The sequence below is a fragment of the Carettochelys insculpta genome, chromosome 30, assembly GCF_033958435.1.
Source record: "Carettochelys insculpta isolate YL-2023 chromosome 30, ASM3395843v1, whole genome shotgun sequence".
Classification (NCBI taxonomy): Eukaryota; Metazoa; Chordata; order Testudines; family Carettochelyidae; genus Carettochelys; species Carettochelys insculpta.
Window position 1 is genome coordinate 1,424,995 of NC_134166.1, and position 15,638 is coordinate 1,440,632.

Below are 15,638 nucleotides of genomic sequence, written 5' to 3' on the forward strand. Positions count from 1 at the left end.
ACCGGTGTGAAATCACATCAGTGCTTTTTTCTGAGGAGTGGGCCTTGGCTGGGGACTCAGGTGTATTTCAGGCTTCCAGCCTGATACACGTCTGGGGAAAGCATGTCTGAACTGTGGCTGCAGCATGATTGGAGCATGACGTCTCTAACCTGCACACGTGGGGGGAGATATTGCCATGCCGCCTTTATTCAGGGCTCGTAGTACATGTATGTATGGGGTCAGGGAAAAAACCTCTGCCCCTTTGCTGACTGCAGATCGACAGCAGTTGCAGTGGCAGATTGGCTGGAGTGCAAATTGTGTTTCTGTTGTAAAGCTCTGCAGGAACAGGGGCAACAGTGCAAAACTGCAGAACAGGGGCTCTCATCACGAGGGAAAGCAACAGAGAACTTCAGTTAGGCTGAAAACAAGCATTGAATCAGCCGCCTCTCCTGGGACACTGCCACATTCACTATCCTAAAGGGAAGCTGTCTGCGCTGCCTGGCATAGGAGAGCTAGAGGTATGGGTGGAGCATTCAGTACTAGCTAAAACTCCCTGAGTCCAACCTCTCTTCTCCCCAGTGGAGAAGGAGGGCAGATTCTTGACCTCGCACAGCACTTTGCTGCCTGCCTGCTTATTGTTCCTGCTGGACATAGGGGACGTGCTGGGGACAGAGTAGGGTGGGCAGGTGGGAGAGCGTACAATGCATTTAGTAATCTGCAGCTGGCATATGGTCCTCTGGGGAACCACAGTCATATGGCATAGTGTAGTGCAACCCCAAGGCTGCTGTAACCTACACCTAGAGGTGGGGATGTGCAGAGTGTCAGCAAGCTGTAACTCAGTGTAACACATTGCTCCAATCTCTAGGGTGCTCAGCAGCATCTGGGCTGGGAGTCCCTCTGGGTGAGGGGCAGAGGCCTCAAACAGAGGCATTAGATTTCCAGGGGTGAGATCAGGCACCTTTCCTTAAAGCTAAAGCTAATTCAAAATAAAAAATGTGCTGCCAAGTATTAACCCAGTTTCTTTTCAGGCAGCCTGGACCAGTAAGTCCTGGAAGTGGCCGGAGCGTGAGCAATGCCTTCTCCATTGTAATGCAGGGGGGAAGTCATGGGAGAAGGAGTGAGCCATGTGTGTTGGGTGATCTCAGCTGACTGGAATGTCTAGCTGCACCCGCAAAGGCTTGTGCTGGTCTTCTGGGAGGTGAAGATGAGGAATTAGTCTTGATGCCCATATATGTTCATGGGTCTGTGGGGGACTCCCAGGCATAGGGCTGCCACCTCCGAGGTACAAAAAACTGGGCCATACAGGATGAGGCTGAGCCCATAACTTGGCCCGATGGCAGTGCAAGTTGTGCACCCCGCTGAGTTTCTCAGGAGAGCGCTCTAACAAAAGGGAGGGGCCCAGGAAAACCTGGAAGGGCAGCAGCACTGCAGGCATGTATAAGGACTGTTGTTTGCAGCTGGTCCCTGATCCTAGGTCTATTATCAGTAGATTTGTGACCCCCAAGGGCTGGGAGCATTTGGAGGGTGGAGGCTGCAGACAGGCTGCAACTCTGGGACTTTGGGGAGGGTAGATTGGGGCTGGTTATAGCTTTTGGTGCCCTGCAGGGATTCTGACCTTTACGCTCATTAACATGTGTACTCATTAGGGGGTTGTTCTGGGGCTGCAGTGGCCATTGAGGGGCTGTACCTCAGACATTGGGGTCCATGGAGGTGGGGATTTCAGGGTTCACCGACAGAGTCAGGGTGCGTCTCAGTGGGGTGAGGGTGTGACAGGTTGTAGGGCTGTTGTGACTTTGTGGTGTACCAGACTAGAAGGGGTGGGCTGGCTGGGGATGTTGCAGACAGGTGCTCAGTGGGGCTGTCACAGGCTGGGGTAGTCACATGCAGGGCTCAGAGGGGTGGGGTGGGGTCACAGGCAGGCATTAGAGAGGGGTGGGGAAGTCAGAGGCGGGTCTCAGAGCGGGGTGGGGGGTCAGAGGCGGGGCTCAGAGGGGTGGGGGTCAGAGGCGGGGTTCAGGGAGTGGGGAGGTCAGAGGCGGGGCTCAGAGGGGTGGGGCTCAGAGGCAGGGTTCAGGGAGTGGGGAGGTCAGAGGCAGGGTTCAGAGAGGGGTGGGGGGGTCAGAGGCGGGGCTCAGAGGGGTGGGGGTCAGAGGCGGGGTTCAGGGAGTGGGGAGGTCAGAGGCAGGGTTCAGAGAGGGGTGGGGGGTCAGAGGCGGGGCTCAGAGGGGTGGGGGTCAGAGGCGGGGTTCAGGGAGTGGGGAGGTCAGAGGCAGGGTTCAGAGAGGGGTGGGGGGGTCAGAGGCGGGGTTCAGAGAGGGGTGGGGGGGTGAGAGGGGGTGGGGGGTCAGAGACAGGGCTCAGAGGGGTGGGGGTATAACAGGCGGGTGGGGGGGTCACAGCCGGTGATCGGGGGATGGGGATGTCAGAGGCGTGGGGAGAATTGGCAGCCCGGCCTGTTTGGTCACTATGGTAACCCCCGCGCGGGAAGGCGGGCCCCATCCGGGTGCCGCGGCCGGAAGTGAGGTCACTTCCCGGCGGGCGGAGCGGGGCGGGTTCCGGTATTTCAGGGCGGGCCCGGCCGCGCGCCCGCAGTCGCTCGCAGCCATGGCCGGGGTCACAACCATCGAGGCGGTGAAGCGCAAGATCCAGGTGCTGCAGCAGCAGGCGGACGACGCGGAGGAGCGCGCGGACCGGCTGCAGCGCGAGGTGGAGGCTGAGCGCCGCAACCGCGAGCAGGTAGCGCCGGGCGGGGGCGGGTTGGGGCCGCTCCTGGCTGTGCCGAACCGAACCGGGCCGGGCAGGGCAGGGCCGCGCCGCGCGCCCCACCCCGGGGGTGGGGGCGGCTCGCGTTGGGCTCCCGCTGGGCGGGGCCGGTGGCCGCGGCTCTTCCGTTGCGCGCTCAGGAAATGAGGCAGCGCATTCGCCTGAGGGGAAGCGCGCGGCGGGGGGGGCTCGGCGGGAGGCGGCCTGGTCCGGGGGGGGGGAGGGGAGCCTGTTCGCTCAGCGCCACGTCCTGGGCGTGGCCGTGTGAGAGGCTGGGAGCGGCCGCCCCACGTGTGGCTGCTGCTCCCGCGGCTGTGGGGCGGAGTGCCTGGGAGCCCGGCTCTCCCGCTCGGGGTTGCGGCTGGAGCAGGGCTGGTGCGACGCGCACTGGGTCCCAGGGCTGGGCCCCCGCTGCGTTAGACTAGGGCGCTTCAGGCCCTTGGCGCCCTGGGTTTGTTGGTTGGGACCCTACATGCTCTGTGTAACTCCCGGCTGGGGCCGAGGGACAGTGTGCAGGCTGCCCTGTGGGGAGTGGACTCTTCCTCCCACTCTCCCCGCAGCAGCTTGCGGCCGGGGAGAAGCTCTTTCCTATGGCCACTGCAGCTCCAGCGGGCACAGTTCCAAGTGGGTGTGTGTTCCCAGCCTGGGGCAGGTCCCTGGTCGTCTGCTGCTTGTGCTCCTCAGCCAGCGTGAGGCAGACTGCCCTTCCATTCGCTCCCAGGTGAAGGGGGAGACAGCCAGCTGTGTGTGTGTGTGGGGAGGGCGAGTGTTCTGTTCCCTTGCTGTGCCTAAAGGGTACTTGGTGGTGACTCTCAGGGCTGGGACAGTTTTGGAGGGAGGGCAGTCAGTCCCTTTGGGTGACTTTTTTTCTCTTCTGTGTGGTTTCGAGAAGCAATCCATTCCAAGAACCATCCCATCTTCCTAGGAAAGCCAAATAACTTCTCTTGCATCATAAGAGGAAGCTGTAGATCAAATTTGGTGGTCCTAACTCCTCATTTAGGAGGAGTTATTGAATGGCAAAACACTCATATGTATAGTAGATGTGTCTGAAGATATGGGGCTATTGGGGCTGTCCCCATTGGGCTCCTTGGCCAGTCTGCAGAGTTGGTGTGGTCAGACATACTGGGATTTGAGGTCTACTTCTGTAAAAGATTGCAGGCTGTGTGCCCTTAATAGGCACATGGCTTTTGGAGAAGTTTCAGGCTTTCAGTCAGAAACAGCCATTCAGCAGCTTGAGCTCAAGAAATAACTCTGCTCATCCCAGCACTTGGTTTGTGGTCAGAAAAATCTGACTTTGGAAAATGGGAAGCCATTTACAGTGCTGCAGCCAAAGCTGTGTTCCAGGCTTCATGGAAGCTTTTTCTCAGGACGAAAGCATCCTGATGTGATATTTCAAGGGTGGGGGGCGTGTGTGAGCAGTATCTCCCATTATAGTCAATTTTCAGATTTTTTACTGCACCCTCTGGATTTGTATGTATGCCCTGAGAGTAGATATAGAGGCTGGTCATGGTCCAAGATGTCTGTTGTTAGTAGTGCTGCTCCAGTAAGTTTTGACAGCCTGATTTTTTTTGTAGCTTTGCTAAGGGTTGGTTTGTCACTTGTAAAACTGCTTGAGTGCAACTCTAGTTGGTTCTGTAGATGACTGGCCCTAACAGATCAGAATGGTGCCCTCTTTTAGTTATGCCAACTTCAGGGCCTAACTTCAGCAGGCTTTTCATGTAGCTAAAATAAGTCTTCAGTTTTTTTCACATCTTTCTTGCCTGGGTAATAATTGTATATTGGATTCAGAAGCAGACTTTATAAGCCAGCTCATCTTGTGGCAAGCTCTTTTGACCAATGGCAGTCATGCTAACTTTGTCAGTCTGACCACTGCTTAAATTCTAGGGTGGTGTGCAGGGAAAGATCCTGAACTAGTAAAGAAAAACTAGCTTACTGGTGGGATTCTAGGCATGTGGGCTAAGATCTATAATTCACCCTCAGCTGTGCAAGGAAAACTGATAATGCAACAAAACTGTTCCCCTTACCTGAAGCTCCCTTTAATAATCCCAAGAATGATTCAGTTGTGTTGTAAGCATCTCCTTTGTCATAGACAATTCCTGCTAACTGATGCTGAGAATGCGCTCTACTTATGAGATGACCAGTGTGGCTTAGGACTGACTGACCTAACTGTAGTTTGGTTGGCCTTGCTAAAGACTAGTTTAAAGCCAGTGTAGAAGAGAGGCTCTGGTCATCTGGCAATGTGATACCCAGAATGATTTCATCCTTCTGGGCATCTGCATGCTGGGAAGAGGTGGGTGAAGAGCAGTGTTGGCTATTGAAACTCTTTGGGCGGGGGAAGGGAATGTCAGGAACACCCCCAGTTCTCCTAGACTAGAAAAATCAACTGTGCATATGGCAGTACCTGGCTAGTGGGGCAGGGCAAAAATGTTTTTATCTTCAGTTGCTGGAATATTTCTTGGCTCAGTAATGGGTGTGAAGGGCAGAGCTTTAAACCTGAACTGAGGGAGGAAATCCCCCATTTTCTCTCAGTGCAGGTTAGAAAAATTGGTGAGGCAGCCAGTGAGTCTCAAGTGGTGAAAGCTGTTACCTTAAATAACCCACATTAAATCACTTGTTTCAGCAGCACTTGAACTTGCTGCTGGGGTGCCTGGTCCTGCAAGAGAACTACCTCCTCATTTGGTTATTGGGTGTCTTGTGGTAAGACCTGCAGTGACAGGAACTGTTTGGGTCCGCACAAGTGTTTCATGGCTCTTGGCTGACCTATAGGTGCAACTTGCATGCAGCAATAGCATAACAAGCTGCAGTAGTATTTCTGCCAGGACTCTAAGCCACAGATATTTCCTGCCTTGCAATCTTGGTGGTCACTCAACACGTAGGATGTCTTCATGTTGTCACCTATTGGAGTCTGACCCCCTCGATTGTGAGGCCACAGGTCTTACGGCAGAAGGGGCAGGTGTTGGTAGCTGTTGGAGGGGCGCAGGGTATCTTTTGCCACTTTCCTTCTCCCTCTCTTCTCTGCACTGTGGCAGGACCTCTCAAATTGCACTTACCCCCTCAGATTACTGCTGTCCACTGGAGACTGTCCTGGGCATGGTTCTCCCAAGTGCCAACACCAATGCTGCATTTTCTCGTGTGTGCTTTCAGCATGTTCTAGTATTGTAGTACGAATGTGCAGATTGTAGGTCCAGATGTGTGTTGCTCAATTACTAGGTCTTTAGAGAGACAGGCCTAGAAAGTTATCTGTGTGAGGTGGCAAAGCTTTTTACAGAGCAGCATTTTAAGATGTCCTTTAGGTTTTGTGCTGGCTTCCAGAGATCTGGTCCCACCTTCCCTTTAAATCATCTTTTGCTGAGAGCCTCTTTAGCGTGCTTCCTTTGTCTCCTAGTCTCTGAAGAGGTGTACAGTTAGCATTACCTGGTCACATTCCAGATTATTCAGTGTTGAAAAGCTGCCCATATCTACAGCAGTGCTGTAGTGGACACTCCCACTAATCTGAGGTGTTAAAATATTGGTGTGGTTTTTTACTCATTCTATTTCATTATCATGAGAAATTAGGGTGACTCAGGTTAGTGTCACCTTAAGGTAGGTCTCTCTCAGGAAGCTGTAGTGATTGGCTAAGAAATCCACCTTTTTTGTGGAATGACTGTACTCAAACTCAAAGATCTGTACAGCAGCACTCTAAGTCTGTGCCTGTTTGAACATCTGTGTAAACTTAGTCTGGGTTTTTATAAATACCAGCATTACCTCAGTGCACAACTATTTGGTTGCTGCTGCTCCAAAATGGTGTCTGTCAACTAAGGGGAGGTGGAGTTTTCTTTTCTCAAGTGGAGCTGGTGTGGGTCACTTGGCCAGATGCCCTTCTGGCAGGGGCATACCTGGCCAGGCCATGTCTTCTGGCTCCATATGAAGAGATCCAATTTGTGGAGCTCATGAATAGTTGCAGCAGTAGCTATGGCCCAAAGGAAGGGTGGGATCTCATCTGACCCACTGTGATCATACTGCACTTCTGCATTTCAGTTGTGGCTTTGCAGATTTCTTGGTATGCATGGGTGAAGAGGCTTTTCTGGGTTACTTCTGTCTCCCTTTCACTGAAGCCCCTTTGAGTGGGGGCCAGGGAACCTGCACTGGGGAACAAAGTAATGCCTGATGCTTGCCTCTGAATCTTAACCCAAGATCAGACCTCTCAGCTCCTCAACCACTACCCCACTGGAAAGCTAAATATGCTGACAATGCAAATAATGCACTGTGGAAAGGATTCTCCAGCAGACTGGTGTATTTTTCCCTTGCTCATGTCTGAGTCTGGCAACATTACCTTTTCAAGTTAAAGCTGTTATTGCATGACGTGGTTTGGGACTTGCATGGGCAGAGATTCCTATCGGTCTGCATCTCTGAGACTAGCTATTTCCTGGTCTGACTTCATTCTAAACTGTAAAAGGGAAGTGGGGTGGAGGGGGAGAACTCATCCATCTTGCTGACTCTGCTCTGAGTACAAGGCTGTAAGTAGTGCTTGGCATGAACTGTCTGTCTGTTCTGGGAGAACGCAGGTGATGGCATTTGTGATCCTGCCCATGTAGGAACTGAGTGGAAAACTCCCAGACTTTCCAGCCTGCTAAATTACTGTCTTAATGAGAGTTTTTCAGTGTGTAGTGCTATAAAAGTACTTGAGGCAGAGTTGGGGATGGACAGGCTGGTCTAGAACTGCTGGAATAAGGGTAGGAAGAAGTAACCAGATCAAGGTTTTAGGCAGGCTTACATGATACAATTAAGGGGCTATAGCTTAGGGCTGATACACAGCCAGAGCAGTAATTACATTATCTTTCCAGGTCAACAATATTCTGGTTGTGTTGGTGTCCCCTCACCAGGAGCACTTAAACCAACTTTACTGTCTATAGGGCAGGAGACAATTTCTGAAAAGCAGCAATATTGAAGTACTATGCCTCCTGGTAGAATTGAGGTTGAGTCAGTATAATGGATGAATTGCTATGGTGGAAGTAGGCCTAACTCTGTAGTACAAATACTCTGCCATTACAGCCTGTTCTGGGAGGTTGGAGCCTCAGTACCTCTCAAATCACACTACAGGCTGGCAGCAGCCTGAGAACTGAAGCACAGAAGGACACACTTGACTGGCAGCAGCCTTAGAACTGAAGCACAGAAGGACACACTTGGCAATAAAACATTCATCACGTCTCTGGAGATGACAGGCCCTTTCTGGAAGAAAGGAAGTGTCCATAGTGACTCTCCTTCCTTGGGAAGCTAGCAGGGGGCTAGCTTATGCTTGCTCAGGGCCAGTGCAGTTTTCTCAACTTGTACTTGTTGACTCAGTTTTGTGCCAGTATTCAGCCTTAGATGGAGTTTACCACCCACTTTGGCTGTTTGGGAATACAGCCCAGACTCCAGAAAGATCTGGTCCCAGTGCACCAGGGCCCATGACAGCCTTGCTCTTCATGTGTCTCCCTTGGCCCCAGGTTGCAGTGAGAGCTGCTGCCTGGAGACCATAACACTTCCTGATGTGAAGCAGTGAGCCAATGGGCCTTCCCAGCTGACCCAGAGCCAGTTGTGGTGCACTGCTTCAGTGGAAGTGTGCCTGGCTGGGGCTTTTTGGGTGGTAGTCACTGCACAACACCCTCCCCCTGGAGGCATGGGCATGAGCGGGAAGGGTAGCTCACTGGTTTGAGCATTGGCCTGCTAAACCCAGGGTTGCAAGTTCAATCCTTGGAGGACATTTAGGGATCTGGGGCAAATAAAACTAAAATAAGCTTGTTCCTGCTGTGAATGCAGGGGACTGGATTTGACCTCTGAAGCTTCCTCCCAGTTCTGAGTGAGTGCCATATTTAAAAAAAAAAAGCGCCTATAACCTTAATCTCTGATTGCAAGCCTGGGGTGTAACCCATTGAAGCACATTGCCTTGCAGCTGCCTGCCAAGCCACTGGTTATTCCTGCTGCTGCTGAGCTAGCAAACCCTATGAGTGAGAGACTCTGTGGAGGGCCAGGTAAGGTAATGGGCCCTGCACATGGGCATCAGGTCAATTTCACTAGGCTCCCACTCACCAAAGCAACACTGCAGGAGACTGAGACCATCTGAGTCAGTGCTCCTTGGACCTTTGAACTACCAGACTATACAGTAGGGCACCCCCAAATAAGCTGAAATCAAAGGGAGGTAGAAGGGCCCAGCACTCCTCAGAATTGGGCTCCAAGTTCTTTATGCCTCATGCTGCACAGCCTTTGCTCTGAGCAGGTTTGAAGGCTTTTTGAGCTGAAGCCTGCCCGTCTTGTCTGGAAACACGAGTATTCTGAGAGCATAGCAGCAATGTCTGATCCAGACAGCAGGGCCCAGGAGGTGGGGTGGAGGGGTGTGTGGCTTGGATCTGATGCATTCATAGTCTTGCTGCCTGTCACTGACCTGCTCCAGCAGCATCAGTGCAGTGGCTTTACTAGGTCTAAACTGCACACCAGGGTGACTAAAATGAGGAAGTTGGACTTCAGGTCCGGAAGAGACACGCCTAACTTGTGGGTGAATTGAAGGAGGTGCCCTTTCAGATAAGCAGTCAGCACTGCAGCTGGGAGTCCAGGGAGAATCCTGTGTTAAGGGTGGCTGTCATCTAACAGCGGAAAGACTGCAGTGAACTAAAGGAGGTTACTCCCAGGCCTCCCTTCTGCTCTTTATTTGCAGCCTCAAAGGAATTTTTTTGTAATTGTGGTATGTCGTCTTAAAGCTAAGCCAGCAGTTGTCATGGAAACATGTATGCTGCCACCCTGGCATGTTGCAGCTCTGACAGTGCTCATTCACATCTCAGGGTAGAGGTGCAGACCTCTGCAGCTGGGCACAGGTGTTTTAGGTCCCCACTAACAGGGCCAAAGTTCCCTTATGTGAGGAGCCCTCTTGACACTAGGGGGAAGCTGTACCAAGCTGGAGGGGAGCAAACCATGGCCTGTGAGCCATATCTGTCCCATCAGATGCTTGTCTGGCTCCTGAGCATGCTCTGTGCAGTGGGCTTGGGGCCACTGACTGGGGGGAGCCAGCCCAACTGCTGGACAGCCTAGCAATCAGGGAAGCTAGCTCTTTTTTTATCTTCTGGGTGATGGAGTCGGAGACGAGGGCCCAGGGGTGTGATAGTCAGGGTTCTGGGCCATGCCTGACTGTTTGGAGAGGCACAGCCTTCCTTACATGGCCCTCCATGCAGTTTTGCTGTCCAATATGCCTCAGGCCAAAATTTGTCCCCTCCTGTACTAGGCAATCAACCTTAGAAGGTTCTAAATGCAAGTTCCTATACTCTGAGTCCTCTGTGGTCCTCAGTATGCTAACTGGCTTGGTGTTGCTTTCCTAAGTCTGCCCCAGCTGCTGCTCATTCTGCAGGTGCATTGTGATGTGGTGGGTTAGGGGGAGGGGAGGGGAAGCAGGTCTGCACAAGGTAGTGAAACCAAGCAGGCTTTCTGTTTCATCTGCAAAATATCCAGAATTTCACTCCATTATTTGCAGTAAGTTGCAGGGAGCTGAAATTAGCAGGTGGAACCCCTCATGGCAGTGAAGGAGCTTTCTCATTACCAGCTGTTAGCCTGGGTCATAGCTTGAGGACAGCATGCTCTGCTCTCCAGGCTCTGCATGGGATGGTGTTGGCCTTTCCATTTGGGTGCTCCTCTGGCTTTGCTGGGGTGGTGGTACTCTCCTGTTGCTCTGCCTGCCTCAGATGGTGCACTGACTTGGCCAGCCTCTTGGAACTGTTCAGTTGTAATCCCATCTCAGACAGGCACTCACTGGCTCCTTGAGCAGGGCTTGTTCTCTTCAGGCATCAGTGGTGTGTGCACTCACTTGGGTGCTACTGGCTTCTCTCCTGAATCTCTGCTAATAGTTGAAGCAAGAGTTGCTGAACTGGTTTTCTTGAGCCCTATTCTGACACTAGCTTTTTCCATTGCTCAGCTCTTAAAGTGCTGCTTCTCCCTGGCCCCCCACCCGAGATGGCTCTCTTGAGGCCTTACCATCCTGAGGGCTGCTTTGTTCTGTGGGTATTTCACATCTAAAGACCATGCCAGACTCGCTGGCTTTGTTACACTGCTGTGATATGGGTCAGTGCTGTACTGGCATGGGCTCTTTTGGGGGCTCTTCCCCTCTGACTTCTAAATGACTCAAATCTGATTTGCTGGAGACAGATGGGGAAGCTCTCATGGCCTTAGAGCAGTGTTTCCCAAGCTTCAAAACATACACATAGCCCTTTCAGCACTTGGACCGTATCAGCATACCCCTCTCCCATGCTGTCCCAGTGCTCCTCTCCTGATCAGTAACTTTCAAGGGGTACGCAGCAGAAAGCCTTTAGTGCACCACTGGTGGTACACTTACCACACTTCAGGGAAACACTGCCTTAGTGTCAAGCAGAGGCTTGAGTCCTGGTCTGGGTGGGTTGGGAGCAGTGGTCATGGGCCCTGTGTGCTAGTTCATCTGCTGCCTCAGGTTGGGTTTTAATGGTCCTGGAATGCCTGCTTGGTGTCATAGCAGCCCTTGAGCACCTCTCTCTGGAAGAATCTCTTGCAGAACTGTTGTACTATCAAAGCAAAGGGCCTGCAATGGCCCGGAGACAAGCTTCTGCTCTGTCATGAAGTGTGGCTGTAATAGCCAGCAGCTGTTACAAAGGGAACCCTTCCATTGCTATAGTTCTGGTAAACCAGGCTCTGAGACAGTAGCCATGTCAGTGGGAGAATTGTCAGCCTAACACAATCTGCTGTGGGCCTTAGGCCAGCCTTACTGGTGCACAGTACATTAAATTCTTCCTACCTCTGCTTGTTGGAGTTAGGCTGGCCCAAAGGGGTGTGGGGGTGTTTCTATGAGGCTGAAAGCCCTTTGAAACTGCAGTGGCTACTTGGCTAAATTCCTGCTATGCTGCACACTGCCTGCTTAGCGCCAACAGGAGCTCAAGGTACCTGTGCAAAATGGGGGAAGGGTGTAGGGGGAGGCATCCCAACCTTATCTCCAGCCCAGTGGCAACCCCTGCCTGGGTGGCTGAAGCCCTTGCCTGGCACCCCACCCTCTGCCCCCTCACACTTACACCCCAGCCCTCTGTGTTAGGCCGAGACCCCTCCTGTACTCACAACCCCTTGGTTCCACCCTGCTACATTAATTCTGTTAGGGGCACCAGCATGGAGGTGATGTCACACCCCCTCTCTGCTCATGCATAAACAATTTTGTCCACTCAGGGTGAAAAACCAGAGGGAATGCTGCTCCACAGTCAGCCTCTACAGGCTGCTGGGGCTGCACAATTGCCTTGCCTGTTTTCAAGTCCCTAGCTTGAACTTCCCCTGCAGGTCCAAAGGACTGGAAGTGAGCAGCCACATGGCAAGAGGCTGAGTCCCCAAGATGTCCTTGGAGGCTGGCAGTGATATGCATAGGCACCATGACCAGCACTAGATGGGAAGTGTGGTGCAGCCTCTTGTGGTCCAGGACTCCCAAAAAGCTGCTGCTGCCTCAAAATACTGTTCAGAAACTTAATTGCTGACTACTTAACTGTCCTCCAAACAGAGCCATAGCTCTGTCACACAGGGTGCTCGTTCTCCTGTGTGAAAGTGCTGGCTGCCACTGTCCAATAGGTGCTGCTGAGCTCAAGGGTGCCCTGTTGACTGCAATTCTGGGTAACAGGAAACCTGCCAGACCTAATGTCCATGTAGGTGAAGGTTAGTCAGGCATGAGTCTGCTTGAGGAGGAATTCTGGTTCTTGTGGTACATTGGAGTCCTACTGGGAGCAGCTTTGCTGCATGAAACTGCTTGTTACAGGGCACTCAGACCTTGTCCTACATCTACATCCACACCCACCCCATCACTTGGAGTGCTGTCTCTGGCCCATTATCTGAATGGGTAAAGCAGTTACTTTTCTCATGGTCAGTGACAGAATGGGAAACTGGTCGCAGGAGTCCTGGGTCCCTTCTAACTGCTAGACCCACTGTAGACTTGTCTGAACTCTCTAGGCTGAGGCAGAAGTTGCATCCTTGAATCGCCGTATCCAACTGGTAGAGGAGGAGCTGGACCGAGCTCAGGAGCGTCTTGCCACAGCACTGCAGAAGCTGGAGGAGGCAGAGAAAGCTGCCGATGAGAGTGAAAGGTGAGCGGAGTTACAAAGCATGGCCTTCCTGCAGACCTTCCCTGGGCCTACCTGCAGTAGGGAACTTCCTTGGTTTGGGACTCCTGACCCACAAATGAGTTGGGTCCACACAAGTGAGGTGCAGGGGAAGCCTTCACTGACCTGGCCCCAAGTGAGAGACTTTAACAGATGTTGCCCCAACTGAAACCAGAAGAGATACTCCCAGGCTCCAGCCCCATTGCGGGGTGAGGTGCTGGGGCTCAGGGCTTACCCCAGAGCTGGATTAACTCTACTGGGGGGGCTGGGGCTAGTAAATTTTGTTGGCACTCCTAGGCCCTGGGGCAAGGAAAATGAGGCACTCAGTGTACAGGAGTGGGCGTGCCAGGGAGTAAGTGGGGTGCAGGGCCTGGGCAGAAAAGGCATTCAAGACAAGGCTGGGGGAAGGGAGTGCAGTCTGGCTTGAAGCAGGGCACAGGAGCAGTCAGGGTCTTGGAAAGAAGAGGGGTGACTACCTGGCCAGTCTCTGGGGGTGGCAGAGACACATCTTCATGCAACTCTGTGCTGCAGGGATATGCTTCCCCATAGGCATAGCTCCAGTTAGCTGCAGTTCATGGCCAGTGGGAGCAATGGGGCAGGTTAATGCATGTATCAGGCAGAGCCTATGGGCCAAATCCAGCCCTGACTTGCCTTCACTGAAGCTTCAAGGCATAGAGCTTCCCCAACAGCAGGGAGCTGACACTCCAGCCACATCATGCCCCATGTTGCTGAAGTGCCAGCACTGGCCCCAGGTGCACCCACCCCCTTCTAACTAATTTTGCAGGCATGACTGAGGGTGGGGGGGAAAAACAGCAGTGGGGAAGGACAGGAGGTACTTTGTGGAGTGCATAGAATGTTCTAGCGAAAACACAAACCTACAAGAGGTCTATGGTCTTATGCTCATATATGTAGTCTAGGAGACTTCTCTGGATATCTGAGGAATTCTCCCTCCAATCTCTGCCCTGTCTCAACCTCCAACTTCAGTCTTCATGGTTGGATCTTGTCAGGTCATGCTCTAGACTGCTTCTGCCTGGCCCCATTGGTTTCTGTCCCTGCATAAAGACACTGCTTATTCCATGTAATAGTCCACCTTGCAGTCTAAGGCAGATCTACCTCTTGCCTCAGCACTTGGCAAGAAAAGAGTAGCCTTGATAGAAAAGAGTAGCATCTTGGGTTGGGCTTTTGGCCACAGGAACTTAACTGTGCCACAGCACAAATTTATCCCACATAGTCTTGTGGCTGAGAGATCACTTGTCTGCATAGTGACCACAGAAGAGCTCTCTCAAACAGTGTAGTTGTAGGTGTTCAGTGAGCTGGTTTGTTCAGCAGGAACAGCTCTTCTGCTGACAGTTGTCCATGCTACCACTATAGCAGCAAAATTGTATTGCTTAGGGGGTTGTCTTTATCATGCCTCTAATGCAAATTTTACCAATCTAAGTGGTAGTGTAGACATGGTGTTGAACTTGCCAGTCTCAGTTCAATCTAGCATTGGTGCCTAAGTGACATCCAGCTGAGTTCAGCTTCATGGTGCTCATCTTGAATATCTGCTCTTGCTGGGATTCCCCTGCATGTGTTAAAGACCTGGAAGGCTGTTGCCAAAAGTGAGTAATGATGCATGGGACAGTGGTACCAGCAGTGTCCAAGTGGCCATGTCATACTTAACAGCCTGTGACAGCTGATATCTTAACTGGAGGCAGTCAAAGGCGACAGACCCCTTCAGGTGTTGAGGACTTTGCTCACAGCCCTACCACAGGGAAGGAGCTGGTTAGGGAAAGGTATGCTGAATTCCCAATCTGTTGGTCCTATGAGCTCAGTGTAACTGAGTGACTCCGTGGGTCATGTGGGTTAGGTAAGAACCCTGATCGCTGCTGGCCCTGCATGGAGAACACTGCTCTGTAGCCAGTTGTGTGCATCGCCTCACTTCCTACTGTCTTGGGCAGAGGCATGAAAGTGATAGAAAACAGAGCCCTGAAGGATGAAGAGAAGATGGAACTGCAGGAGATCCAGCTCAAGGAGGCCAAGCACATTGCTGAAGAGGCTGACAGGAAGTATGAGGAGGTGAGGCTTTGCCAGGAACAAGGTAGCTTTCCTAATGGCCCCTGATTTTGGGGGGGCGGGGGGGGGTGCTGTGGAGTGACCATTAGCAGGGAGGGTTTCACCCAGTGATGGACATAGCCAGTTTCATCACAGGAAAGATGTAGCTTCAGAACAGCAAAGCCCACTGGGAGTCTTTCCACAAGAATGAATCTTTCCTCATCAACTCTGGATGGCTGTCTTCCAGGTTGCCCGGAAACTAGTGATCATTGAGGGAGACTTGGAGCGCACTGAAGAAAGGGCTGAGCTTGCAGAGTCGTGAGTATCTTGGCTTGGAACTCATCTGCGTGACTTTCTGCATGGGAACTAATGCTACTGAAGCATCACAAACCTTGTTAAACAAGGCCTTGAAGTATGGGCTGAGGTTATTCCTGTCTCACTTCTAGCAGGATGAAAGCTGCCCTTGGCCTCTGACTTGAGGGCATGGAGTGCAGTAAGCATACTGGTTTGCCTTGTGACAATGTCCAACCTCTGTGCATGGAGCAACTTGGTACCAGCAGCATTAGAGGGTCCCCCTCAGCCTTGTTCTTTCCACCAGCATTGCTTTGGTCCTAAAGCAGCTGGGTCTACTAGCTGATCTGGAAACTGCTGTGGGGCATTGGCACATGCATAGTGCACCCTGCAGCAGTTGCCAAGGCCTTCTGGGCGGGGAGTTGAAGCAGCATGTGGAGCTGAAAGCATCAGTTCCTGAGTATGATCTGGCTT

General features: G+C 52.4%; 1 protein-coding gene across 15 annotated transcripts in view; it reads left to right on the forward strand.

Moving 5' to 3' along the window:
• Positions 1-15,638, forward strand: part of TPM3 (tropomyosin 3) — a 35,663-nt gene that overhangs the window by 7,045 nt on the left and 12,980 nt on the right. For 7 of the 15 annotated variants that reach the window (XM_074981158.1, XM_074981157.1, XM_074981155.1 and 4 more), the window contains exons 3-5: positions 12,691-12,824; positions 14,780-14,897; positions 15,121-15,191. In XM_074981158.1, coding sequence (XP_074837259.1) covers positions 12,691-12,824; positions 14,780-14,897; positions 15,121-15,191 — 323 coding nt within the window. Of the gene's footprint in view, positions 1-2,527; positions 2,716-12,690; positions 12,825-14,779; positions 14,898-15,120; positions 15,192-15,638 lie in introns of those variants that run through there. The other 8 variants (XM_074981166.1, XM_074981163.1, XM_074981170.1 and 5 more) reach the window with 4 other exon arrangements.